Consider the following 11,447-nt stretch of genomic DNA (forward strand, 5'->3'; position numbering starts at 1 on the left):
GTATTTTCAGTATCATTTGTTTTGAGGAACTGAGCTTCCTGAATGTGTATTTCCTCATTCTTCATAATATTTGGGAAGTTTTCTTCTAGTATCTCTTCCACAATTTTCACAGTTATTTCCGTATCCCTCTCATATTCTAGAATTCCAATCATATGCATGTTATTCCTTTTGACGTCATCCCACATGATTATAATGTTTTCTTCATTTTCTTTATGTCTTATCTCTGATTTTTTTCCCCTATTATGTTTCCATTGAGGTTCTTGTCTTCCAGCTCACTGACTCTCTACTCTCTCTTCTGTTGTATTTTTTTGTCCTTTAAGCATGTTGGACACTTCTACCATTTAAATCTTAATATTCTAAGTTACATTTTCATGCCTTTCTGTTATTTTTGGTACTGTGTTGCCAGTACCTTCTCTATTTTGTGATGATTTTTTAAGTTCTTATACCTATTTATCTATAGTTTCAGTTCTTTCTTCAATTTTTTTTTCCATTTTCTTGGGTACTGTGCAAGTTTCTCCTGATCAATGTATTTCTTCTGACTCATGTCTCTGGAGCATTTGCTTTCTTAGTGGTTTCCATTGTTTCTTCCGTCAGTTGCACCTTCTTCCATAGCTGTTTAAATAGCTCTTCATCAATTTATTTTTTCTTATTCTCTACCTTTAGAGTATTTCCTTTATTTCTTGCTTCCATTGTTACTTCTATTATTTGTACTTTCATTCATACCTGTTCTAATGTCTCTAGGTCAGTATATATCATCTACCTTCTCAACTCTGGGGTATTTATGAGGTCTCTATTATTCTCTACTCTTTTTGGAGAAAGCTTGCTTTGTTTTTCAGTGTTTGAAGCTGCTTGCTATTTTCTTGACTTTAAGTGAAGTTTTTCTTTATAAGTTTTGCATCATTTCCATTGTGTCTGCAAAAGTTGTTAGTGGGTTTTGTCTTCTTAATGTTACTAATTAGTTGCCAAGTTAAAATGCTCAGTCTATAGGGTGAGCTACTCACTTTACTGTAAGTCCTTTCTGGAAAATCTTGCCTTTCCTAAAGTCCTTGAATATACCATGGATTGCTAAAAGAATGAACAGGTTTGTTCTGGAAAGGGTGAAGCCAGGCTGCTCCTTGAAGGCAATGATTCTGAAGCTTCATCTGACAAACTTTGGACATGTTGCAAGGAGGGACCAGTCCTTGGAGAAGGAGGTAATGCTTAAGAGGGTAGATGGGCAGCACAGGAGAGGAAGACCCTCGATCAGATGGATTGATTCAGTGACTGGGGTAATGGGTTAGGTATGTCAGAGATAGTGAGATTGGTGCAGGATAGGGTAGGGTTTAGGACTATTGTACCTAGGGTCGCTATGAGTTGTAGACAACTCAACGGCACATAACAACAACAACAACAACAACAACAAAGTCCTTGAGATTCTCTCTGTTCTGCACTGCAGCCCTGTAAGAACCTTGCTTTGATGTAGTCCTGACACTAACTCTTATAGGACTCCTGCATGTATGTAGTGGCTGAGTGATGTGAGACCAGATGCTCTGCTCAAGCAGTTTCTTGTGCACCTTTTCTCCTGGAGCTTAATGTCTTCCTTTGTTTCTGGAGTGGCATGAGATTAGAAATCATGACTGCCAGCTCAAGCAGCTTGCATGCTGGATGCTCTCAAGTCAGCCATCTCTCTCTCTATCTCTATCTATCACACACACACACACACACACACACACACATTCTTTTCTCTTCTTGAAGTTCTGTATACTAAATATCTTGTCCTTTTTGGCCCTTGTGATGGCCCCACAGCCGCGGAGGCAAGAACCCCCAGATGGAGGAACTTATAACCCCAGAGAGGCCTCAGTCCCATCTCCCCACAAGCCTCCCCTCTCTGCACCTTTTATCCTGAAGCTTATTTTCCTCCTTTGTCTCTGGTGTCGGGGGAGATCAGCATCACCAGCTCAGGCAGCTTGTATGCAGAGGCTCTCAAGTCATCTCTCCGATGCAGAGAGCCAAGAAATTCTTTCCTTTGCTTGTAGTTCTGTACACTAAAGTCTCTTGTCCTGTTTGGTCCCTAGGATGTCCTTATAGCCATGGATTTGATGGAGGGACCTATAACTAACTCCAGGGACGCCTCAGTCCTATCTTTCCATAGGCAATGGAGAGTGTCTTTGATTATTTTTCTAAGTTCCTTTTGGCTTTTGCTTGTAGAATCCTGTAATTCTTTGAGTTTGTCTTTCACCCATTGAAAATATTCAATCATTGTTCTTTTGAATTCTGTGTCAGAAAGTTCCATCAGACTTTCTGGCTTCAGGGAATCTATTGACTTTGTGTTTTGATAACTTTTTTGGGGGTGACATCTTGCTTTTGTTTTGTTTAGGGTGTGAAGTAGCCTGCTTCTTCCATGTCATTGCTGTGGGAAAATTCATCCTGCCTGGGATGCTAGCGGGACCTTGTTCTTATGATCTTGGCTTGAGACATCCCTGCTCCAGAATAGGGAGGGGCAGCCCACCCTGTCTGAATTTCTCTTTGATCCTGGACTTAACGAGAGACTTACATCTGTTGGAGAGCTTAATACACTAGTAGGGGATGGGAGGATAACTTACCTGGCCTATAAATTTTCCTCTTAAGTCCTGTGGCAAAATTATTTGAGATTGAAGGTACCAGTGGTGACTCTCTTCACCACTCGGACAATTCTGGAGGAAGTATTTTGTCTCAGACCTTCTACAAGAGGACTGTATTGCTGTAGCTGTTGATTGCTGGAGTCTTCTATTTAATGTGCACAGCTGGCAACGCAGGATGATGTTTCAGGAAAAAGTAATGTCTTGGCAGAATCCTGAATGTTAGTAATACTCTCCCCCATGAGCTGAAGCTCAAGGTCCCTCTTCTGCATGTGTCCAAAAGGTCCTCCTCACCTCTCTTGGCTCTGTGTGGGGCTGAGGGTGCCAGAGGACTTGCTGGGAGTCCAATGGTGATTTTCACCTGTCACATCTCACATACTTTGGAAATGTTGCTAAGAGAGATATTCCTTGAAGAGAGACATTATGGTTCGAAAGGTGGAGGGACAGCAATAGAGAAGAAGACCCTCAACCAGGTGGATTGACAGTGACTGCAGTAACAGACTTGTGTGTATTTAGAGATTGTGAAAATGGCACACTTTACAACTTGGTTCTAATCAGTTTTTCATAGGGTTGCTGTGAGTAACACTTGACTTGATAACACCTAACAACAACAGGAACATTTGTGTTTGGACAGATTCTTTGCAATCCATGGCTTTCATTCCTGCAGCACACTAAACAATTCCAACATCCCTAATTCCTCCAACTTGACTGTGCACATATGATACAATGTGCGAATTTGTCTTATTTTGTACACAGAATATTCGTAGAAGACAGATAGAGATTCTTAAGAGATAAAATTAATTTAGCCAGTGACGTTACAAGACAAGCTAAAGCTGATAGGGGAAATGTCAGAGCCCCTTTAATGAAATTATTAGTGTCATTGTTTTCTTTCCTGAGTAGTTGACATTTTCATAATTAACATGAACTTAGTTTATCAACAGGAAAAACTAAACCATTTCCATTTCAAAAAAAAGGAAAGCAACTCATTATTTTCATCTGTGAGCTGTAGACTACTGAAGATTTGGGGGAATAACTTAGTTATTACAATGATTCTGGAAATCCCAAAATTCTAGAATAATATTCCTTATACATGTTTGTTTCCAAATGTATGTAAATATAGTCATGATGTATATCTATGGTGACTTTTTGTTTTTCTCAATCAATGAATATTAAAAATACATGTATTATCATGTGGAGAGGGTAGGGTACAGATTTGTTATTCATAGGGTCATTATGGGTCATAGCCAACAAGATGATATTTAACAACAAAAACCACAAAGATTATAACTCATTAGCTTAGATGGGAGCTTTAAGGATTTGAGTTAAAAATAAAAATAATAGTTTTCTTATTTTAGGGATTTTTAAACTCTAAAAGAATACTGTTGTGTTGTCTCTGGAAGGTCTTTGAGAACAAATCAGGTTCTCTTCTATCTGATAGGGATTAGTTATGGTTAACTAGAAACTAAGGGGCTTTGATACTCTCTAAAGATTCCTCCTAATAAAATAGATTTCTAGAAATAACTACATTTGTTTCTCACTCATTCTGTAAAACAGAAGAACCAGAATTTTCTCAAAGATTCTTTGTCTCTAGTATTTAGTCTTCTGGCACCCTCAGCCCACACAGAGCCAAGAGAGGTCGGAAGGACCTTTTGGACACATGCAGAAGAGGGGCCTTGAGCCTCAGCTCTTGGGCCATGGGGGAGAGTATCACCAACATTCAGGATCCTGCCAAGACATTACTTTTGCCTGAGTCATCATCCTGCTTTTCCAGCTGTGCACATTAAATAGAAGACTCCAGCAATCAACAGTTACAGATTCTTTATCGGATTTAGTAACATCAGTAGTAACCAAATTAATCTTTTCTTTTGAGCAAGAAAGTCTCAAGTTACTACAATTATTTTAAAAATGTTTGACTAGTTTGCAGGGGGAAGACAGAAGGGCAATTACTTAGTATCTACAACAGAATTGTTATCAATCTGAGAGTTATTGACTTTAAATAGCTTCTTTTTTAAAAATGAGAGAGAGAATCATGATTTTCTCTCTCACTCTCTCTCTCTCTCTCACTCTCTCTTACTCTCTCTCTTTCTCTTTAATGCTAGTATGTCTGGTGGCCTAGTGGTAAGCAGCTATGCTGCAATCTTGACGACACACAGCTCAAATCCACCAACTGCTCCATGGGAGAAAGATGGGCATTCTCCTACCTGTGCAATTTACACTATTTCAGTTATGGGTCAGTTCTCACTCAATGGTACTCAATAACAACAACAATTACCATGTGGAGATACATAAAATTGTAAACATTAAAATACTAAAGCAAGACACTCTCAGGACAAGAAGGCTGTTAGCCCATACCCCGTGCCATCCCATCTGCCATTGTTTCTTTCCCTGATTGCAAACAGGTATGCCACACCCCTGAGCCAGCCCACCAAAGCTAAGTCTTTACCCCTATGGAGACACCAACAGGCACACGTGGGACAGAGAGGCTGCCAGCCCCTTTTCTGTGCCAGCCCATCTGCCATTGCTTCTTTCTCTGCTTGCAAATATGTATGCCATGCCCATGAGCCAGCCCACTGGAGCTGAGTCCTTAGATTTATGAATATATAAGACCCTAACAGGACAATGCCCTCACCTAGTGCAAGACTAAAGACAAGGACCTTCCACCTAAACTACCAGAGAGAAGAGAGATGAGGAACCTGACCATGCCACTACTCAGAACAAGGAAAGAAGGCAAGAGAAACACTGCTAAAGTTGGTGCCCCAGTCTCATGACACTCCAGAAACAAATAAAGACAATAGACTTCAGGAGAGAAGATGTCATCAGGTGAGATACACTTTCCTAGAGATAACACTACCAGATGTGGGGGGGGGGAAGGGCCTATATCTGGGGAGTCCTGCCACGACAGGGATATCCCAAGAACTAAAGAGGCCAATAGAGTTTGAGACAGGGAGCTACAAGTAGAGGAGAGACTCACTGTCTCAGCTGGAACACTTAGGTGCTAGAGGGAGAGCTACCTTCAAAACCTCCTGGACAGAAACTACTTAAGCGTTAACACCTGTTTTATCCACCAGTCGGCCATGTCACAGACAAAGGAGGACAACAGAGTTTGAGTGAGAGTACTACAATAAGGTGAGACATCTGCAGGGCTGCACTGCAAACCAGAGAGAACCAGAATGACTTTAAGAAAGGCAAACTTTCTCAGAAAGGACTTCCTGTAGAATGAGTGGTCCTCCCCCATAGATTGAACATTTTAAACTGGCAACTTATGAATAACATCATAAAGACAAGACATATTAACAATTTATGCAGAGACAATAAAAAGGGCCTAACACCAAGAAAAACTTCACTTAAGGTCAAGAAAGCAGCAGGCAGCTTCAAACGTTGTGAAAAAAACAAGTTAGGCCTTCTCCAAAAAAAGCAAAGCATATTGCAAACTGAATTAATACCACAGAGTCAGGGAGGCAGAAGACATCTATTGATATGGAGTCATACAAACAGCTACAGAAGAAGGTACAAAGGATGGAAGTAACAATGAAAGCCAGAAATAAAGTAAATACTCCAGAGGTAGAGAACCAGAAGAAATATATTAATGTAGTTATTTGAAAAGCTAAAGAAAAAGGTTCAAATGATGGAAGAAACAATGGAAACCATTGTTGTTGTTATGTGCTATCGAGTCACCTGCAACTCATAGTGACCTTATGTACAACAGCTCTGAAACTTGCCCTATCATGAGCCAGTCTCACTGTCTCAAATGCACCTACCCCAATTACTCAAATTACTGTATTTATCAATCCATCTCATCTGAGGTCTTCCTCTCCTGTGCTATCCCTCCTCCTTTCCAAGAATGATGTCATTCTCCAAGGACTGATCCCTCCTGGCCATGTGCCCAAATTATATGAGATGGAGCTTCAAAATCATTACCTCCAAGGAGCAGCTTATTCTCTTGGCAGTTCATAGCATGTTTAAGACACTTCTCCAGCACTGTAGCACAAAGGCATTGATTCTTCTTCTGTCATTCTTATTCCAGCTCTCTGATGAATAGCAAGTAATTGGGAAGATCATAATCTGAATCAGGTGCACATTAGTTTCTAGACTGACATTATTGCTCTTTGGCCTTTTGGGGTGGTCCCTGACAGAAGATCCCTCAAATGAAATTTGTCTTTTGACTTCCTGAATGGTGGTGCCAAGAGTGTTGCTTGTAGGGTCAAGCAAGTTGAAGTTGTTAACAACTTCAACCTCTTTTCCATCTATTATTGTGCTGCCAACTGTCCCAATGGTGAGAATCTTTGTCTTGTTGACATTGAGCTTCAATCCATATTGAATGCAGTCCTTGATGTTCTGCAGCAAATGCTTCAGGTTCTTCTCAGTTTTGCCAGCAAAGTTGTTTCATCTGCCTAACACAGGTTGTTAATGAGTCTTCCTCCAATTTTTACTTAATGGAAGCTATTAAGAAAGCAAATAGTCCAGAGATAGAGACCTAGAAGAAATATATTGCTGACTAGGAGGAACTTTAAAAACTTCTGGGGGAGAAGCAAAAGATGGAAGAAAGAATTGAAACTATGATAGAGAGGTACAAAATTTTAAAAAAATATTATCATGAGAAAGTACAGCCAGCACAGTATGAGAAATAACAGAAATATATAAAAATGCAATCCATAATATTAATTTAATGTTAATCCATAATATTAAATGGCAGAAGTGTCCAACAAGTTGGAAAAACAAAATAGTAAAACAGAAGAGATGGAACAGAGAGTCAGTGAACTGGAAGACAAGAACCTGAATGGAAACATACTAGAAGAAATATTTGAGCTGAGACATAAGAAAATGAATAAAACCTAAGAATCATGTGGAATGGCATCTAAAGAAACAACCTATATGTATGAATGGAATTCAAGAACACAAATGGAAAAGGGAAATCACTGAGAAAATTGGGAAAGAGATATTAGAAGAAAACTTCCCAAGTATTACGAAGAGCAGATAAATCCACATACAAGAAGCTCAGTGAACACTAAATAGGGTAGACTCAAAAAGAAAAATATCATGGTCATATTTGCCTGTTTGCTTTTGCAAATGAGAGAGAGTTTTATGCCCCTAGCAGCTCCTGGAACTGGATAAGGGATGTCACCAATATGCAAAATCCTGTCAAAACATCACCTTCAGCTAGTACAAGAATGAAGTCAAGGACTTGCTATTGAACAGTCTTATAGAGTAGATGCCTCAGTCTGGAGAACCACCCACAGCAGTACATGAAAGAAAGATTGTGTATATTAGTGCCCCTTGTCTCAAGCCACTTCTGAGGCAAATAAAGGCATCAGACATAAGGAGAGAAGATGTAAGTAGGAAGACTTCTCATCTACAAAGTGCAGGAACACCCACATCACAGGGAAGTACTTTGGCCTTGAAAATGGCTGTCAACTACATCACATGGGATTTTTTTTAAGCTCATGCAGAAGAGGTCAGGTGGAGCTGCAGTTCCTGGAAGACAACAGTCATCCCACTTCAGAAAGACAAGATGGGAGCACCAATATACAGGTCCTTCACAAAACATTGTCATACCCTGGAAATTTATATAGTTACAACAGCCTAACAACTACTAAAAAAAGGATGAACATAACGCCAAGAAAGCAGTAGTCTGGCCTCAGTCATCATGAAAAAAACCTACCTATCTCCCAAAAAAGCAGACCCAATGAGTATCCCGGATAGAGAGAACCAGAAGAAATATGTTGATGTGGATTTGTTGGAACAGCTACACAAGAAGATGCAAATGATGGAAGAAATAATGGAAGTAATTCAGAGAGCAAATACCACAGAGACAGTAATCCATAAAAAAAAAAAAAAGTATATTGATGAGGAGCAACTTGAACAGCTATGGAAGAAAATGCAAAAGATGGATGAAAGAGTTGATAGCATAAAAAAGTACAAGAACCTGTTGCTGTTATGTGCCATCGAGTTGCTTGCGACTCATAGCGACCCTATGTACAAGAGCTCTAAATGCCATTCTATCCTGTGCCAACCTAGCCATTCCAAACGCATTTATTCCCACCACTCCAGTCACAGAATCGATCCATCTCATCGAAGGTCTTCCTCTCCTTCACCTCCCCTCCATTCTGCCAAACATGATGTCCCTCTTTGCAACATGCCCATAGTATGTCAGACGAAACCTCAGAATCCTTGACTCCAAGGAGCATTCCATCTTCACCTTCTCCAGGACAAACCTGTTTGTTCTCCTAGCAGTCCATGGTATAGTCAATACTCTTCTCCAGCACCATAGCTCAAAGGCATCAATTCTCTTTCTATCATCCCTACTCACTGTCCAACTCTCTGATGCATAGCACGTAATTGCGAAGACTATAGCCCGGATCAGGCGCACCTTAGTCTCCAGCCTGATGTCGTTGCTCTTCAGTACTCTTGAGAGGTCCCACACAGCTGACTTTCCCAATGCAATTCGTCTCTTGATTTCCTGGCTGCTGTTACCAAAAGTGTTGATTGTGGAGCCAAGTAAACTAAAACTGTTAACTGTCACCACTGGGCCAATTGGCAGCATCAGTATGGATGGTGAAGAGATTGAGATAGTTAACAAGAACCTAAAAAAAATCATCAAAAGACAGAGAAAGTACAGCCAACACAGTACTAGAAATAACAGAAAATCATGAAAATGCAATCCAGAACAATACAGAAATAGCAGAATTGTCCAACATGCCAGTGGGACAAAAAAGTAGAATTGATGAGATGGAACACAGAGACAGTGAGCTGGAAGACAAGATCCTAAATGGAAACATACTAAAAGACAAGTCAAAGATAAGACATAAAGAAAACATTAGAATCATGTCTAATGACAGCAAAATGAACAGCATTTGTATGATTGGAATTAAAGAACGTGGGAGTGACAGGGAAGTCATCTGAGAAAATTGTGGAAATACTAGAAGAAAACTTTCTAGGTATTATGAAGAACAGAGAAATGCACATTCAAGAAGCACAGCAAACATTAAATAAACTAGACCCAAAAAGAAAAACATTAAGACATATCATAGTCAAGTTATCCAAATTAAAGATAAGGATAGAATACTAAAAGCCATTCAAGAAAAACAAAGAACCACGTATAGAGGGGAAATAATTTATTTCTGATTTCTCAGTGGAAACCATGTGAGCTAGAAGACAATGGATAATATATACAGAAAGTTGAAAGAAAATAATTTGCCAGCCTAGGATCCTATACTCAGCAAAGCTCTCCATCAAATACGAAGGAGAAATTAGATCCATTGCAGAAAAGAGGGAACTTAAGGAATTTGTGAAAACAAGACCAAAATGGATAAAAAGAGTAGCAATTGACGTCTTTTACATGGAGATGCCAAAGGAAAGTGGTTGGACCATAGTAACCAGAAACAACAGAAAAAGAAACAAAGCAAAATGGCAACAGTAAAACCTAGCCTGACAATAATCACACTTAATGTGAATGAAATAATTTTGCCACTTAAGAGAGAAAGAATAGCAAAATGTTTTAAAAAAAACAACAACAACAACACCAAAGCCCATAGTTCTGTTACCTACAAAAGACACATCTGAAAAATGAAGAGAAGGAAAGGCTTAAAAATCAAAGGCTAGGGAAAAAAATATACAAAACAAATGGCATCCACAAAAAAGTAGAAGTGGCAATACTAATCTCTGATAAAATAGAATTCAGAATGAAAGCCACCATAAAAGATATGAAAGGGTATTATACACTGATTAAAGGCACAATAGATCAAGAACACATAATCTTGGTTAACATTTATGCACCAAAAGATAGACCTGCAAAATATATAAATAACAGTGAACAGAACTGAAGAAAGATAAACATCTCCACAATAGTGCTAAGAAGCTTCAACACACCACTATCACCAAAGGATATGTCAACTCAAAAGAAAGTTCATGGCTGAATTCTACCAAATATTCAGAGAAGATCTATCATTAGCTCTACTTAAAGTATTTTTTAAAATATCTCCTTGTGAGCAGGTGGCCACTGTCAACACTTCTATTCAGTATTGTATTGGAAGTACTTGCTAGGGCAATACCACAACAGAAAGAAATAAAAGATATCCAGATCAGCAAAGAGATGGTTAAACTGTCACTATAGTCAGATGTTATGACAGTGTACACAGAAAAACCCATGTATGCAGCAACAACAACAACAACAACAAAAATATTAGCGCTGGTAGACCAATTTAGTAGAGTGGCAGGATATAAGATCAATAGCCAAAAATCAGTGGGATTCCTCCACAGTAATAAAAAGAACTCAGAGAAGGACACCAAGAAAACACTATCATTTATAATAGACACCACAAATTGAGATACTTCAGAGTGAACCTAACTAGATATACAGATGACCTAAAAAAGAAAACTACAGAACGTAACAGATAAGAATAGAAAACGGAAGGCAGTATGAGAAAAACAAAGAGGCACCTACAAGAAAAAAAAATAGATCAAATTCTGATTTTCAGCAAAAATTATGCAAGCAAGAAGACAATAGGATCACATATACAAAAAGTGTAAAGAAAACAATTATGGGTCAAAGATTCTGTATCCAGAAAAGCTGTCCATAAAATATGAAGGAGAAATTAGGTCATTTGCTGAAAAGAAGGAATTTGTGAAAATAAGACCAACACTACAAGAAATTGTAAGAGAAGTCTTTCACACAAGATTGCAAAGGCAAATGGATGGACCATAGTAACCAAAAACAATAGAAAAGGAAACACAGCAAAATAGCAATGATAAAACCTGTCCTATCTCCATAATAGTCTATGTGTTTCCTACTGCCAAAGGGGCCCTTTAGAGTAGTGAGAGAAGATCTTCACCCTGAAACCCACAGCGTCCCTT

General features: G+C 39.0%; 1 protein-coding gene across 1 annotated transcript in view; it reads left to right on the forward strand.

Annotated features, from left to right (window-relative positions):
- The first annotated feature begins 8,280 nt into the window (after positions 1–8,280).
- Positions 8,281–11,447, forward strand: part of LOC102866943 (S100P-binding protein-like) — a 4,324-nt gene continuing 1,157 nt past the window's right edge. The window contains exon 1 of the mRNA XM_006896001.1: positions 8,281–8,409. Coding sequence (XP_006896063.1) covers positions 8,281–8,409 — 129 coding nt within the window. The remainder of the gene's footprint in view (positions 8,410–11,447) is intronic.

This window comes from Elephantulus edwardii, unplaced genomic scaffold (assembly GCF_000299155.1).
Source record: "Elephantulus edwardii isolate Elephantulus edwardi_28Jun2011 unplaced genomic scaffold, EleEdw1.0 scaffold00178, whole genome shotgun sequence".
Taxonomy (NCBI): Eukaryota; Metazoa; Chordata; class Mammalia; order Macroscelidea; family Macroscelididae; genus Elephantulus; species Elephantulus edwardii.